At 44.0% G+C, this 17,595-nt stretch overlaps 2 protein-coding genes across 2 annotated transcripts in view; both read right to left on the bottom strand.

The window, feature by feature from the left end:
* The window catches only part of ACAD8 (acyl-CoA dehydrogenase family member 8), a 675,944-nt gene that overhangs the window by 114,928 nt on the left and 543,421 nt on the right, over window positions 1-17,595 (bottom strand). The window lies entirely within an intron of this gene.
* The window catches only part of JAM3 (junctional adhesion molecule 3), a 73,751-nt gene that overhangs the window by 2,861 nt on the left and 53,295 nt on the right, over window positions 1-17,595 (bottom strand). Inside the window, 7 exon segments of the mRNA XM_050755990.1 lie at window positions 299-353; window positions 441-570; window positions 3,029-3,128; window positions 4,065-4,267; window positions 4,691-4,843; window positions 8,583-8,696; window positions 9,480-9,545. Coding sequence (XP_050611947.1) covers window positions 299-353; window positions 441-570; window positions 3,029-3,128; window positions 4,065-4,267; window positions 4,691-4,843; window positions 8,583-8,696; window positions 9,480-9,545 — 821 coding nt within the window.

Below are 17,595 nucleotides of genomic sequence, written 5' to 3'. Positions count from 1 at the left end.
GCTGGTCTCAACCTCCTGACCTCTTGATCCACCCGTCTCGGCCTCCCAAAGTGCTGGGATTACAGGCTTGAGCCACCACGCCCGGCCCAAATAATCATTCTTAAAAAGTACCATCACTAGCGCCTGCAAAGCACAAATCCCATTAGTATGTGTGTGTGTGTGACTGTGAAGGGGCCGAGGAGCTCAGGAGCTGCACAATCACTCAGCAATCTTCCTAGGAGACCTGTGTGGTTTCCAAGGAGGAATGCTGTTTTCCCTGCTGGGTACACCTAGATTTCCAGGTTTACTAAATGATTACCTCCTCGTCAGTGCGGATGTAGTTGACTCCATCTGGTTTCCCTGGGTTCTTGTAACTGTGAGGAGAAGAGAGCAGTTTAGCAACAGGGTTGTTATATGATCGCCAGCTTGAACTTCCCTTTTTTCACATAAGGCAGGCTCACCTTTCTCCATCCTGTTTATTGTTGATGAAGTAGCCACGTCTGTATGCACAGCAGATGCCCAACGTGATCAGGGCCAGTACAGCAAGGACAACCAGAACCCCCCCAATAATTCCGCCAATGTTCAGGTCATCTGAAGAAAGGGAGGTTTGGGGAAAGCCATGATACACACTATCTGTTCTTTAAAAAGGCCCTGACCCTGCTGTGCCTCCTTCCTTCACCCCAAACCCACTTGCCCCTGCCCCCTCAGGCCTACCCCAGCTAGAAGAGAGAACTTAATCTTTCTAGCCTAGAACATATAGGACACCATAACTCCTAACTTCACATGTGAAAAGTACTGAGACTTCTACAGCTGAAATGCAGTTACACTGAAAACTGTATTCAAGTGGGCTTGGCACTGTAGGCTTAAAAATCCTCTGGCTGAATGCCTGAGATTACTTATGGGGGAGATGGTTATGAGGACAAGATTAGGAGCCAGGATCCCAAGGAAGAAAAGAATCCCTAATTTCTAGGGCCTCTCTGTTGTGGACTGCTGTGGGGAAGAAAGTTAGTTTCAAGTCTTACTTAAAAGTAAAGAATCCTAGGTAAGAACTAGAGCTCTGCCTCTGCTGGCTGCCTGACCTCCGATCTATACGCCCTCTGAGAGGAGACCCCTGGAACCCTTTCTCATGTCTGTACACTCAGCAAAAGCACTGGGTCACCTTCACATGGGGCTCTGGCAGTCGTTTCCTTCAAGCAAGCAACACATGGAAAACTGCAGGGAATTTATCAACAAGAGCCAAGTAACTTGGAGTTTTAAAAAATCTCCTTTATCCTAGTGTATTGGTTCTCAAATATGAATGTACACTTAAAAATCAATTTGCAGGCTGGGCGCAGTGGCTCACGCCTGTAAATCCCAGCACTTTGGGAGGCCGAGGCGGGCGGATCACGAGGTCAGGAGATTGAGACCATCCTGGCTAACACGGTGAAACCCTGTCTCTACTAAAAATACAAAGAATTAGCCGGGCGTGGTGGCGGGCGCCTGTAGTCCCAGCTACTCGGGAGGCTGAGGCAGGAAAATGGTGTGAACCCGGGAGGCAGAGCTTGCAGTGAGCCAAGATTGTGATTTTTTTTTTTTTTTTTTTTTGAGACAGAGTCTCGCTCTGTCACCCAGGCTGGTGTGCAGTGGTGCAATCTCAGCTCACTGCAACCTCTGCCTCCTGGATTCAAGGGATTCTCCTGCCTCAGCCTCCCAAGTTACTGGGATTACAGGCGCCCGCCACCACACCAGGCTAATTTTTGTATTTTTAGTAGAGACAGAGTTTTGCCATGTTGGCCAGGCTGGTCTCGAACTCCTGACCTCAGGTGATCCACCTGCCTCAGCGTACCAAAGTGCTAGGATTATAGGTGTGAGCCACTGCGCCTGGCCATGCAATTTTGATATTAAAATGTCAGTTCCCAAGTTTCATCAATAAAAAGTCAATAGGCTAAAATAGGTCTGGGGCAAAACTGTAGGAGAAAACAACCCGAAAGCAGAGTTTCTCAAATGTGACAAACGAGAAGAATCATTCGGAATGCTTGTCTTACACACAGATTTCTAGCATATGTCTGAGGTGGGCTCGAATCTGTATGTGAAACAGTGGTCCCAAATGGTTATCACCAGGCAGTTTTGGAAAATGCTGCTCTGAGGGTAGCTCCAAATAGGGAGGAGGAAGAGATTAAAAAAACGCTCCTGGCCAGGCACAGTGGCTCATGCCTGTTAATCCCAGCACTTGGGGAGGCTGAGGCAGGAGGACTGCTTGAGGCCAAGAGTTTGAGACCAGCCTGGGCAACAGTGAGACCCTGTATTTACAAAAAACAAAATTAGCTGAGCTTGGTGGTGTGTGTCTGTTGTCCCAGCTACTCAGGAGACGGAGATGGGAGGATGGCTTGAAATCTGGGTTTGAGGATGCAGTGACCTGTGATTACACCACTGCACTCCAGCCTGGGCAACAAAGCAAGACCCTGTCTCTCTCTCTTTTTTAGGGGGGACGGAGTCTCACTCTGTCGCCCAGGCTGGAGTGGTTTTGTTGCTGCTGCTGTTTTAAGGGGAAAAAAAAAAAAAAAAAAAGCTCCCCAAGTGATTTGGACACATCCTATCTGCCCCCATCCTCCTCTCAATACCCCTCCTTTAGGGGAACCAGAGCCCTGAGATAATATTACTCTAAGGGCTAAAGCTTTGTCTGCAGGTAAAATTACTAGGGCTAAAACTCTGTCAGTTTTCTACAAAATGGTTGTAACTGGATAAATTTCTGGAGACCTGACACCACCTTACATTTTAATAATTCTATCAATTACCAAAGAATGGAGTTTACTAAACTCGCAGTGAAAGTTACAAGGCTGGCCACGTTCCCAATACCCACAGATCCCCGAAGGTTTTGTTTTGAGGACCTGCTTATCTGGACTTGGTTTTCTCAACCTTCCCTTCACTGTCCAGTGGGTGCTGGTGGATCTAGTCGGCTCCAGAAGAAAGCTAACCCATGGCAGAAGAGTTCTCTAAGCTGATTAAGTAAATTAAAATGTTCTATTCACTTCCCAGTCTTGTGATGAAACCTTTTCAAAAAAGAACTCACAGACTTCCATCTCCTGCTCCTCACACCTGGCTGAGCCTGCGTCATTGGAAGCAATGCAGTAGTACTGCCCAGAGTCGTCCTTGTGAACAGCAGTGAACACCTGTTTCAGGGAATGACAAGTAAATAACTGGACCAATCACGGGGCCAACTTCTGAGAGCACATCCAGCTGGGTGCAGAACTAGGTCGACACCTGCTCACTTGCTTTCGGCTTCCCCGTGGCTTCCCCAGCACTGCATGTTCCTCCCTTGACCCACTCCCGGACACCTGCCTGAGAGCTCCCCAACAACCAATCCCCTTGGGACTGGAAGCACCAAAGCCCGGCAACATCCAAAATGTGAGGTGGAGCCTTGCTTTTCTTCTGGTAAAGGGGCTCTTCAATGATGACTGCTCCTTGGGCAACATTTTGGCAAAATGAACACAGAGGACCCTATTACAATCTGTCTGACGACTACGTGGAGCTGGATAGTCCACAGACCAGAAGGAACCTCCCAGGAGAGAACTACATGCACAGTAAAGCCTGGTGTGCTTTGCACTTTGTCCTCTAGTGCATGACCAATCTGTTTTCTCTCCTCCCCCACCTCCCACCACCACCGCTGGGTTATTTTGAAACACCTTTTATCCATAAATACTTCAGTATCTCTAGAAGACTGTAAAAAATCATAACCACAATACCTTTATCATGCCTAAATTAATTAATAATTGCTTAATAGACCATCAAATACCTGCTAGTAATCAAATTTCCCCGATTGTCTAATGACTTTTACAGTTAATTATCCGATCAGGGCCCTAGTAACGTTTGCTTAATATCCCTCTTCAGTCTCAATCTATGGTTTCTTTCTCTTACCCCCTAAGAATGTACTTGTTTATAAAAGGAAGAAGGGTCATTTTTCCTGTAGAATCCCTAACATTCTAGATTTTTAGCACCTGTTTTATCAAGAAGTTTCAGTATCTCTCCTAATAATTATTATTTTCACAATAAGCATCTCTTGCCCCAACAAAGACATCTCCATTCTCACCTCTTAGAAGAGATCTTACCAGAGTGCCTGTTTCAGAGTTTAAGTGGAAAGAAGAATTGCGAAATCTGGGATTGGCTCTGGAATCTGTGGGCAGTGGCACATCATTGCGATACCAGCTGTAGTGAGGCCGGGGGTGGCCCTCACTCTCCTGGCAGTACAGCGTTGCCATCTTGCCTACTGGTACAGCCTTCGGCACTCTACAGACAGGGGTCACTGGCTTCACTGTAGGAAAAGAAGGGGGTGGTGGTGAAGATCTCAGCAACAGGGCTCTATTCTTATTAAAGCCCACAAGAAATCAGCTCCAAAGACAAGAAAGCCAGTTCGGGTTCCTGCGCCACTGCTGCTCCCAGGATCACAACTGCAGACTGACCAGCCGCCACTGCCTCCCACCCTCCTGTATGTTAAAGTTTCTCTAGCTGGTGGAAGGAAGTGACAGGAACTTCACTTCCCTTCTCACCCTCTACCCCCAACTCAGGCAGTCTCGGCTCTCGACAGTTCTCCCCTCCCTGAGCTATGTGAAGCCCTCAGGGACACAGTTCTGGAAGGAAAGAAACCAAGACACTACCTGATCTCATGCATCCTACGGCTACAGACTCGTGAGGCCTGAAAATGGCGGCAATGTCTCATCTTCGCACGAGCTCCTACCTTGCACAGTTAACTCGATCACAATCTCATCAATTTCCTTGCGGTCATTTCGAGCAACCACCTCACAGCGATAGAGAGCCGAGTCTCTCCGTGTCACATTCCAGATCTTCAGGGACGTCTTCCCCAGTATTTCTGCACGACCTGCCAAGTCTCCTACAGAAAAGACACGAGGCACTAAAAAACTCTTTAAAGAAATCAGCCACTTGAAGAGGGTGGTTTCTGGGGCCAGCACTGGATGCCACAGCAAGGAAGACTGCAGATCAATTTTTATTTTTATTCCGGAGTACAGAAGTGAACTCTCTAAGGACAGGAACCATGACCTATTCCTACCTGTAACCTAAACACCAAAAATTGTTCCTGGTATGCAAGACGCACTCATTACCATGTGTCTCTGTCATTAAAGCCAGGAACTTCACCTCCTCCTCCTCATTTCCAGGAAGGACTGCCCATGAATAGAAAAAAAATACCACTAGAAAAACAACCAATGTTCCATAAATGATGCTGAGATAACTTGATATCCACTTGCAAACACATCAAGTTGAACCTCTCTCTCTCTCCATATACACAGGAGTTAAAACTGTAAAACTCTTAGAAAAAGGCATAAGCATAAATCCCTCATGACCTTGGACTGGGCAGTGGTTTCTTAGATATGACACCAAAAGCACAAGCACACACTAAAAACAGTTATGCCGGACTTCATCAAAATGCAAAGGACAAAGGCAGGTGAAAACACAATCCACCTAATGGGAGAAACATCTGCAAATCATCCATCCAGCCTAGCATCCAGAATAAAGAAAGAATTTACACTTCAGTAATAAGCAGACAACTTAATTTAAAAACTGGACATAAGGGTGGGTGCAGTGGTGCACACATGTAGTCTCAGCTACTCAGAAGGCTGAGGTGGGAGGATTATTTGAGCCTGGGAATTCATGTCCAGCCTCTGCAATGCAGTGAGATCCTGTTTCTAGAAAAAAAAAATCTTTTTAAATGGACATAAATTTGAACAGACATTTCTCCAAAGAAAATACACAAATAAGACCCTCAACATCATTAGTCACCAGAAAATGCAAATCAAATCCACAAGACGCCACTTCAGATCCACTAAGATGGTCAGAACTTAAACAGTCAGACAATAACAAGTGTTGGTGAGGATGTGGGGAAATACACTGCTGGTAGGAATGTAAAATCGTAAAGCAGCTTTGAAAAACACTCTGTCAGTTTTTAAAAAAACTAAACATGCAACTACTATAAGACCCAGCAATTGTACTCTTGGTCATTTATCCCAGAGAAATGAAAACTTAGGTTCACACGAAAACCTGTAAACAAATATTGATAGCAGCATTATTGATAATAGCCAAAAAGTGGAAACAACCCATTTTTTTAATCCGTCGATAGAATGGATAAAATAATGTAGTATATCTACAATGGAACATTATTCAGCCATAAAAAGAAATGAAGTACTGGCACACGCTGCAACACAGATGAACCTTGAAAACATGATGCTGAGTGAAAGAAGTCAGCCACGAAAGACTACAGTTTCTATGAAGTGTCCAGAATAGGCAAATCCACAGACACACAAAGTGGAATCAGAGCTGCCAGGGATGCGGGAGGAGGACTGACTGCTGCTGGGTACGGGGTTTCTTTGTGGGATGATGAAAATGTTCTGGAATTTGATGGTGGTGATGGTTGCACAATTGTGTGAATATACTAAAAACCCCTGAATTGTATCCTTTAAAAGGATGTGACCTATGCAGTATGAATTATAGCTCAAGAAAAAAAGATTTTAAACATAAGACATAATAACACTTTTCAAAGCAGCAGGAAGAACCTGGAAAACAACAAATAGGGGCAGGAGTTAGGAAAACACGACACAAAAGAGTAGCAACTACTTACCACTAACCTGACAACTGCTGACAAGGACGAGAAGGGCTTGCCATAGCACACTACAAACAGCCACTAAAAGATGCTTCCGATGCAGCACAGACATTGGTATCAACATTTTCTAATAAGAACCTTTGTTATACAGCCACCCATTAGTGGAGGATTCGAACTTCTACCGTGTGAGAAAAGAGTAAATAAACCCCACCAGGGTGCTTCTGGTGCAGGCCCGCACTGAGGCGAGGCAAGAGGCCCAGTAGAGCTGCATCCTCCCCCAGTCCCTGCATTCTGTGCGGGAAACAGTCTCCCTCGGCCTCCCCATCCCTGTGGCTAAGAGCAAAACGTTTAATCCCCAGAAACAGAAAGTTCTTTAAATAATTTCTCACCTGGTTCCTCTGATGCTCTAAACTACATGCTTAGGGTTTAGCAGGGTCAGCCTGAGTAGCCAAAGAAAACATCTGTGTTCTGAGAAGAACATTTGAAGGAGGGACTTCATGTGAGTGGGAAGCAAAACTCTTCTGAGGAGACTCAGGCTCCTGACAACACTGAGAACCCAAAGCAAGACTGTGTTGGAGCTGTTTCCACAAATCCCTCAACTCTCAGCTTCTCCGAGAACTCCACAGGCTTGGCTGGGCGCGGTGGCTCAAGCCTGTAATCCCAGCACTTTGGGAGGCCGAGACGGGTGGATCACGAGGTCGGGAGATCGAGACCATCCTGGCTAACCCGGTGAAACCCCGTCTCTACTAAAAAATACAAAAAACTAGCCGGGCGAGGTGGCGGCGCCTGTAGTCCCAGCTACTCGGGAGGCTGAGGCAGGAGAATGGCGTGAACCCGGGAGGCGGAGCTTGCAGTGAGCTGAGATCCGGCCACTGCACTCCAGCCTGGGCGACAGAGCGAGACTCCATCTCAAAAAAAAAAAAAAAAAAAAAAGAACTCCACAGGCTCCGACCAATGCGCAAGCCTGCATGTGTACCTCCTGCGGCTCCCACCCTCCTGTCAGAAAAAAGGTGTCATCCTCTTCTCCAGCCACCTGCCTGCCTCCCTCTGTGCCGCTTGGCACAGCAAAGCCCCAGCAGGCCCCCCTCGAGTCTCTTTCCCTGCCTGCACCCCAGCTTGGGCCCCCCGCCAGCCCTCTCCTGGACTCAGAAGGCCTCTGACTTGGGCCTCTGCTCTGACTGTGCCACCTCCAATCTCTTCTCTATAGCAGCCACTTCAGTCTTCTGAAACGTAGATGCAGCCATGGCATTTCCCCTCAGATACCGCCCATGCTCGCCTGGCAGTCAGTGCAGTCTGCCTGGCCAGGCGACCTCTCCAACCCCTCTCCTCCCTCTCTCCCTGTCCATGTACCGGCAACAGTGGGGAACTTGCAGTCTTTCCCATCAGCCAGTCTGTCTGTTGCTTCTGTGTCTTCATACACAGCTTTCTCTCCTGACCACCACCTCTCTCCATACCATCTTGCCTGCTAACCAGCCACCCTTCACACCACACCCAGAGAGGCCACTTTGGGGAGCCTTCCCTGACCACCAGCCTCCCACCCAGGAGGATGCCACTTCAGGGTACCCCATGCTTTCTCCCCATCGGCAACCCCAGCACCAAGCCTGAAACACAGTGGTTGGCTCAATTTGTGCCATGCCCTTGCTGAAACATACGGTCCTTCTCATTCACTCACTTACATCACACACATGAGGATCGTGAGAAGATGGCCTAGGAAAATGCTCACTTTGATTCCCCAAAGAGATGGGGCTGTGAGCAGATTAAGATCCCAGCTAATGAACTGCACTTACTGATGCTGGGTGACAGGTACAGGGAGGCTTGATATGCCACTTGCATTACTTTTGCATATGTTTGAAATTTTCCATAATTATAAATCTTAAAAAATAAAAAAATAAAAAATAAAAAACTCAGTCCTAGCTACAGATGCAGGTTACCAGTCTGAGGTAAGTTTCTGGCCAAGAGTGCACACCCAGGTCCATGGGCAGAGGAAAGGTCAACAGGCAAGACTACAGGATCATACCCTGAATTTTGTTGTCAAAAAACACGTATGTGGTTTGGTCATCTTGAATTTTCTTCCATTCGATCCTGGGGTCACTTGTCTGCGAATCTGTAATGATGCAAGACAGTTCCACACCTAACAAGCAAAGAAAAAAAAGAACTCTCAGTGAATGTGGAGTGCTTTTAGGTTCAGCTGCACCCAGACCCTGCAAGCTATCCCTAATTCAAGAGGCCTTTCATGCAGATTAAAAACCTAGCCAATTCCATACTCCAAGAGACTTTGAGAAAGGATGAGTTTTTGCCAGAAAATAAAGATAATTAGCAAGGATTTTACTACATAGTGTACCCCCTCCCTTAAACACCCTACTTGTCTATAAGAAATTTCTTGGCCAGGCGCGGTGGCTCACACCTGTAATCTTAGCACTTTGGGAGGCCGAGGAGGGCGGATCACCTGAGGTCAGGAGTTTGAGACCAGCCAGGCCAAACATGGCAAAGCCCCACACAAAAATCAGCTGGGGGTGGTGGCAGGTACCTGTAATCCCAGCTACTCAGGAGGCTGAGCAGGAGAATCGCTTCAACCCGGGAGGCAGAGGCTGCAATGAGCTGAGATTGCGCCACTGCACTCCAGTCTGGGCAACAAGGGCGAGACTCCATCTCAAAAAAAAAAAAAAAAGAAAGAAATTTCTTTGTGGTGTGATCACAAAGCCAGGCAGGAGTGCGATGCCAGCTGATGGAAAACCGCACAGGGCTCCCTGCCGGCCTGCTGATGCCATGCTCCATGGGCCTGTGCACCGCAGAGCGGCCCAACTCCAACATCTCCTTGGCACACTGCAGAGACGGATGTGTCCTGAGTTGGCTGCAAGACACCAAATGTCCAGTAGATGGTGCCCATTATCCGAGGCATTTCCTTTGTACTTACTTTCAAATTCCTGTACCACTGGGGTTCGATTGCTGGATTTGAGATTTACAGCCCCTATCAGGCAGCCTGAAGGAGAAAGAAACCTAAAATCAGAGACAACGTATCTCAAACAGCAGAGAAACCTTGCACAGAGGTCAGGTTTTCCTGTCTGTGTATGCTATGGTTACTAACCACAGAGGATGGAAAAATATTCCACAATAAAGTCTCTCAGGTAAGCCAAGTTAACTGCTTTCTCTCACAAATCTGACCTTCACTGGAAGGAACCAAGGGAAAGAGAAAAGTTCTAAGAATTCCTTCTCCTTTTTAGTCCCAGAACAAAGCCCTCAGAGCTTTAAAGCCTTTTGTCTAAGCATTTCCTATTGACCCTCCGACACCTCTCACCCAGACCTGCTGGGCCTTCTGCCCTTCCTCCCTCCATCCTCCCCTCTTCCCCAGGCTTCCGATGCTGCACAGGCACCCTCAGTGGCACATGATACAGTCCAGACTCTTGGGCTGGACCTCTCCCCTTCAGGGCGGCATCACACTCTCTGGGTATGGTTATCAACCAGCTAGGAGTCCACCTTGCTGTATGAGCAACCCGGTGGTTCCAGTCCACGAAGTTTTCACCGATCTTTGTTGAAATGAGAAAAATAATAATATAACATGGTAATTTTCATGAAGCTAAGTTCATATCATTAATGAAAGCAAGATAGCTACTTGCATGGCAGTCCCTTTCAGAACCAGCATCTGATTCCTTATGGGTAATCAGAAACCTGTTTTCCACAGTCTCAAAATTTCTCAACTAATCTTGGAGAGAAGATCAAGCAGGTACATAGACCACCTACAAAATATTATTCTTCAGCTGTCATGCCCCTAATAAAATATGCCGTCCCCAAGAAGGACTTCATACAGAACACCCCTATGAGGCCTCTGGGTCCTGGCTTATGATAACTGCTACAGAAAACGTACAGCACAACTCTGCTCCAAGCTGCTTTAACTCCTTGCATATTGGGCAGCCTCACGCAGCCCATTCTTTTCCTTTATCTTCTTTAACGGCCCAGCTACATGGATCTTTTCTTTCTCAATAGTCAGATTTCACTAATTCTAGCAAAAGCCCTAAAGAATAATCCAATAAAGAGGGATGGAAAACAGAAGTATAATATGCCTGAATTGCTATTGGTTCCTAAAACACTTCTACAAAAGGTTATAGAACAAAGAACAAGTACAGATAATTTTATTTTGTTTAGATAACCACGGCTACTCCCTCTGGAAGCCAGAAATACATCCCATGCACATGCAGCCCTTTCTACTTCTTCAAAATGAAAGCTCCCAGTGATGCATCACTAAAGAATGATACATGAGGCTCTGCGTCTCTACCAAGGCCACACAAGTTTCTTCTAAGGAAAGTGACCATAAACATTTCTTCAGTATGATCACCATAACTTAGATGAGACACCGACACTGGCTACAAGGGACTATGACCAGAGATCAGCTCTGGCCCAAAGACCATCAATGGACTGAGAGGTGTCACGAGAGCACTGCTCACCTGGATAATAAATGGACAACTCAATCACATCTTTTCTCTTAAGAAGTATGAAGCCAAGAGAAATAAGAAAATGGGAAAGCTTACAGTCTAGAGAAATAGAAGTACATTATAAGGAGATATAGGCTGCTTGGTCAAAATGGTGGAAAATACTAGAGTTGATAACAACAGGTGAACTAGAGGACATAAAAGGTAAATGATGTTTAATTTTCATGAAGGCCAACTGAGATATGTATCTTTATAATAAACTTGGAAGGTAAACTAAACCAATTTGTTTCTTACAACCTCAAAGAAGCTAAATAATGGCAATTGTCACTTCTTTTATCCCTCAGCGTTATGGCAAAGAAATGAATGTTTTATACTTTTTTTTTTTTTTTGAGACGGAGTCTTGCTCTGTTGCCCAGGCTGGAATGCAGTGGCGCCATCTCAGCTCACTGCAAGCTCCGCCTCCCGGGTTCAGGCCATTCTCCTGCCTCAGCCTCCCGAGTAGGTGGGACTACAGGCACCCGCCACCACGCCCGGCTAATTTTTTGTATTTTTAGTAGAGACGGGGTTTCACTGTGTTAGCCAGGATGGTCTCGATCTCCTGAGCTCGTGATCTGCCCGCCTTGGCCTCCCAAAGTGCTGGGATTACAGGCATGAGCCACCATGCCTGGCCTGCTTTATATTTCTTAATGAAGACTTGGCCTGACCACTCTCTTGCTCAACTATCCTAGATAAGTTTCACAAGCAGCTTTGTATTTTATTTTTCATGAACTACACATGAGACTTAAATACAGGTAGCTTTTTATACTAATCCTAGAAGGCAGTATGTCCCAGGAAGACTCCAGAGCAGAGGATCACTACAAGTCACGTGAAGTTCTAGCTTAAATGACTATCTGCAATAGCTGGGCACTACATCAAATAAGGTCCCACGCTGAGAGTCCTTCCTCAGAATTATCCTTCTATTTCCAAATAATCCTTAAATTTACTAATACTCTAGAACTCCTTTCTTGCCCATCGCCAATAGACCAAGGTGCCACTTTAAAATGTAGTAGTAACTGTATAAAAGAATGGTAGTGTGAGGATTGGAAGGCACAAATCTAACCCGTGAAGACATCGTAAGTAACTCATCCAGAATCCTGCCCGATGCCTGGGGATAAGATTCCGAGAGAACTACTAAGGAGATGGGTTCTGGGAGCCCGCTTGCAGCGGTGGCTGCTGAAGTTTAATTGTGCACACATTGAATCCAGTGCTACAGGAATACTCATACTGAAGTTACATTATTTAAGACTGAGCAAAGGGTTTTTTGGAAGGAGGAAAAAGGAAAACTGCTAATTTGTCAAATGCTGTTATTCCTATTCAATTTCCTGTCTATTTTGGCCTGTCCATCATACTCTAAGCTCTCTGGGAAATTCCATTCATTCAGCAGTTTTTGTTTTGTTTTTTGAGACAGAATTTCACTCTTCTCACCCAGGCTGGAGTGCAATGGTGTGATCTCGGCTCAATGCAACCTCCGCCTCCCAGGTTCAAGCAATTCTCCTGTCTCAGCCTCCCAAGTAGCTGGGATTACAGGTGCCTGCCACCATACCTGTCTAATTTTTGCATTTTTAGTAGAGACAGGGTTTCACCATGTTGGCCAGACTGGTCTCGAACTCCTGACCTCAGGTGATCTACCCACCTCGGCCTCCCAAAGTGCTGAGATTACAGGGGTAAGCCACCGCGCCTGGCCGTTCAACAGTTTTTATTTATCTCTAATTATGTACTAGATACCTGCCTAGATATTAGGGCTAATACATGAATAAGATATATAAAAATCTATTAGCCGGGCATGGTGGCACACGCCTGTAATCCCAGCTACTCAGTAGGCTGAGACAGGAGAATCACTTGAACCCAGGAGGTGGGGGTTACAACGAGTTGAGATCAGGCCACTGCACTCCAGCCTGGGTGACAGAATGAGACTCTATCTCAAAAAAAAAAAAAAAAAAAAAAAAAAAAAAAGGATAGATAAAAATCTGTGCTCTCATGGAGCTAACATTTTAGGATTAAAAAAACATATTTATTCATCTTTATTGTATTTCAACATTTGATTGCAAAACTTACTACAAAGCTAGAGTGATTAAAACAGTGTGGGGTCCCCCCACAGCATAAAGACAGACATGCAGATCAAAGGAAAAGAATAGCCCAGAAATAAATCCTTGCATATATGATCAAATGATTTTCCACAAGGATGCCAAAATCATTTAATGAAGAAAGGACAACCTTTCCAACAATGGTGCTGGGAAAACTGGATATCCACATGCAAAACGATGAAGTCAGACCCTTATATTAAGTCAAATACAGAAATTAGCTTAAAACATATAAAACACCTAAATTTAAGAACTAAAACTATAAAATTTTGGAAGAACACATAGAGAAACATCTTCATGATGCTGAGTTAGGCAATGATTTGATATGACACCAACAGCATGGACAACAAAAGAACCAAATAGGTAAATTGGACTTCATCAAAAAAAATTTAAACATCAAAGGACACTACCAAGAAAGTGAAAAGACAATATACAGAATGGGAGAAAATATTTACAAAGCATATATATATGATAAGGGATTAACATCTAGAACATATAAAGAACTCCTACAACTCACAAAAAAACACACAAATGAACAAATTTTAAAATTGGCAAAGAATTCGAACAGACATGCCTCCAAAGAAGATATACCATGAAAAGCTGCTCAACATCACTAGCCTTTAAGGAAATTAAATCTAAACCACAATGAGACACCACTTCACACCCATTAGGATGGTTATGATTTCTTTCAAAGGGGGGAAATAATAAGTGTTGGTGAGGATGTGGAGAAACCCAAACCCTGTCCACTGCTGATGGGAATGTAAAATGGTGCAGCCACCATGAAAAGTTTGGCAGTTCCTTGAAAAGTTAAACACAGAATTACTATACAATCCAAATACTGTATGATGTAATTCTTACTCTTCCTCCTCTATAGCTAAGGTACTTTTCCCCTCTGTCTTATGTTTTATTTATCTTTGATTTTCTGCAGTGTGATTATTATATGCCTAGATTTATTTTTATTTTTTTTATTTTTATTTTTTTTGGCATTTATCCTGTTTGGTGTTTTCTGAGCTTCATGGATCTGTGGTTTAGTGCCTGGCATTAATTTGGGGAAATTCTCAGTCATAATTGCTTCAAAAATTTTTGTTCTTATCTTCTGTTTCTGGTATTATCATTTACAAGTATGTTACATCTTCTGTGGTTGCCCCACGTTTCTTGTATATTCTGTTCCATTTTTTAGGTCATCTTTCTCTCTGTGCTTTCAGTTTTGGATGTTTCTGTTGGCATATCCTCAAGCTCAGAGGCTGAGTCCATCAAAAACATTTTTCATTTCTGCTACAGTTTTTTGATCTCTAGTGTTTCCTTTTGATTCTTTCTGAAAATTTCCATCTCTCTGCTTGCACTGTGCATCTGTTCTTGCATGTTATCTACTTATGTTATCTACTTTTTCCATTAGAACCCTTAGCATATTAATCAGAGTTGTTTTAAATGCCCAGTCTGATAATTCCAACGTCTCTTTCATATCAGAGTTCTGATGCTTGCTCCATTTCCTTGAACTGTTTTTGCTTTTTAGTATGCATTGTACTTTTTGTTGAAAGCCAGACATGATTACCCAGGAAAATAAACTGTAGTAAACAAGCCTTTAATGTTATGGTGGGTAAGGTGTGTGTGTAGGGGGGAAGCATTCTATAGACCTATGATTAGGTCTCAGTCTTTCAGTAAGACTATGCCCTTGGGCTGTGACCTTCACCACTGTGTCTCCGTCCCCACTCCCCTTGGGTGGCAAGATGACTAGAGGCAGCAAGAGTTAAGTACCTAACAAGTGGGATTTCTTCCTGAAACACATAAAAATCAATTACAGTATTACAACATATTAATAAAGTGAAGGGGAAAAAACCACATGATCATCCCAACTAATGCAGAAAAAGCAACTGACCTAATGCAACCTTTCAAGATAAAAACACTCAGTAAACTAGGAATAGAAAGAACTTTCTATACATTATAAAGGTCATATATGAAAAACCTACAGCTGACAGCATATTCAGTGGTGAAAGACTCAAAGTTTTTCCCCTACAATCAGGAACAAGACGATGCCCACTTTCACCTCTTCTATTCAACATGATATTGGAATTTCTAGCAAGAGAAATTTGTCAAGAAAAAGACAAAAAAGGAATCAAAGTTGGAAAGGAAGTAGGAAAATTATCTCTGTTTGTAGCTGGCATGATCTTAGACATAGAAAACCCTACATATTCTAACACTAAAAATATCAGAATAAATAAATGAGTTCAGCAAGGCTGCAGGATACAAAACCAACACACAGTACTTCTGGTTCTCAGTCTAGCATGCAAACAGCTTAGAAGCCCTCTTCCATCTTGACGACAAGTAAAATGCTGAACAACCTGAAAATCAACAACTCTGCTTAGATTTGTCCGAGAATTGAGGTCATAGGTCAAAACACTGTCTCCAGATTGGAGAGACAGACAGGCAGATAGAGAATCCCAACCTGCAGAGCAGAAACTCAGGAGAAGAAGCCTCTGCAGGAACCACCAGTACTAGAGTAGGAAAACCTAAACTATAATTGATGAATCGTTGGAGTCTCAGTGCCAACAAGTCTGAGAGTTAAAAACTCCATGGGGCCCAGTCTTAGCAGGCCCCCCAGACATTCTTGTGAGTTTTATCTCCAGAGGCCCTACCTGGTTCTCTCACTGAAGACAGGAGAAAAATCCCCTCGTGCTCCTGGCATAGGGAGGGGAAATGTTAGCCATTTTGAAATACCTCTAAAGCATTCTGTCCTTAACAAGTCCTGCCCAAAAGAAAAATTGTCTTACCAGAGTCTAACCTACTGGGATTTAATCAGGGCCTAACTGACCTGGATTTGTGTTATAATTTCTTCAAAAATCACAATTATAAACCAAAATTATAAGTATTTTTTTTTTTTTTTGAGACGGAGTCTCGCTCTGTCGCCCAGGCTGGAGTGCAGTGGCCAGATCTCAGCTCACTGCAAGCTCCGCCTCCCGGGTTCGGGCCATTCTCCTGTCTCAGCCTCCTGAGTAGCTGGGACTACAGGCGCCCGCCACCTCGCCCGGCTAGTTTTTTGTATTTTTTAGTAGAGACGGGGTTTCACCGTGTTAGCCAGGATGGTCTCGATCTCCTGACCTAGTGATCCGCCCGTCTCGGCCTCCCAAAGTGCTGGGATTACAGGCTTGAGCCACCGCGCCCGGCCCAAAATTATAAGTATTAACTCATGTAATTACCTTTATCGGAGATCTCAATATCTTCATACACCTTCGAGTTATTGTCTAAGTATTCTTTCATTTCAACCTGCGGGTCTCCCTTTCATATTTCCTGTAGAGGTCTGGTGGTAATGAACTCCCTCAGCTTTCATTTATCTGGCAATGTCTTAATTTCTGCTTCATAGCTGAAGGATGGCTTTGCTGGATATAGAATTTGTGGTTTACAATTGTTTTCTTGCAGCACTTTAAATATATCACCCCACTTCCTTCTGGCCTCCAAGGTTTCTGGTAAGAATTCAGCTTATAGTCTTCTTGAAGATTAATTGTATCTGCTGAGTCACCTCTCTCTGGGTACTTTTAAGAATTTCTCTTTGTCAAGTTTGATCATGTGTCTCAGTGTGAGTCTCTTTGGTTGATTCTACTTAAAGTCTAGTGAGATTCTCGGATTTGTGGATCTATGCCCTTCATCAAATTTGGGGAGTTTATTCTTCATTATTTCTTAAAATAATCTTTCTGCCCCATATTTCTCCTCCTTCTAAAACTCTCACAATGCATATGATGGTCCACTTGGTAGTCCCATGAGTTGCTTAGACTGTGTTCACTTTTCTTCATTATTTTTCTTTTTGCTCCTCAAACTTGATAATCGTCCTAACTTCTACTTTGCTAGTTCTTTCTTCTATCTGCATCAATCTGCTGTTGAACCCCTCTAGTAAATTTTTCATTTCAGTTACTGTATTTTCAGCTCCAAAATCTGTTTGTTTCATTTCTGTAATTTCTATGTCTTTATTGATAGTGTCCTTTTGTTCAGGGACTGTTTGCCTGATTGCCTTTAGTTCTTTGTCCATGTTCTCCCCTTAGGTGTTTGTGCATATTTTAAACAAATAGCTTTGGCTAGTAAGTCCAATATCTGTGCTGCCTCTGGGACAGTTTCTGTCAATCCATTTAGTTCCTTTAAATGAGTCATGTTTTCCTGTTTCTTTGTATGCTTTGTTATTTTTTGTTGTTGTTGTTGATGCTGTTGTTGAAAATCTGGCATTCGATTATTATAATACGGTAACTCTGGAAATCAGATTGTCCCCCTGCCCCAAGATTTGCTGTGTTTTTTAAAAAAAATTATTGTTTAAGGCTGTAGGAGTTCATTTGAAACTCAGAACTTTCTTTTGCAAAGACTATTCCTTTCCAAGTGTGGTTACTAAGGTTCCTTAACCTTGTGTTCAGCTATTATAAGAGTATAATCAAGACTGTCTTAAGTGCCAAAAGCTGAAATGAACGAACACTAAAACAAAACCCCCGCCCCACCAACGCCAAAAAAA

Source organism: Macaca thibetana, chromosome 14 (assembly GCF_024542745.1).
Source record: "Macaca thibetana thibetana isolate TM-01 chromosome 14, ASM2454274v1, whole genome shotgun sequence".
Taxonomy (NCBI): Eukaryota; Metazoa; Chordata; class Mammalia; order Primates; family Cercopithecidae; genus Macaca; species Macaca thibetana.
The sequence above is the reverse complement of the archived record's forward strand: the minus strand, read 5'-3'. Positions and strand labels throughout refer to the sequence as shown.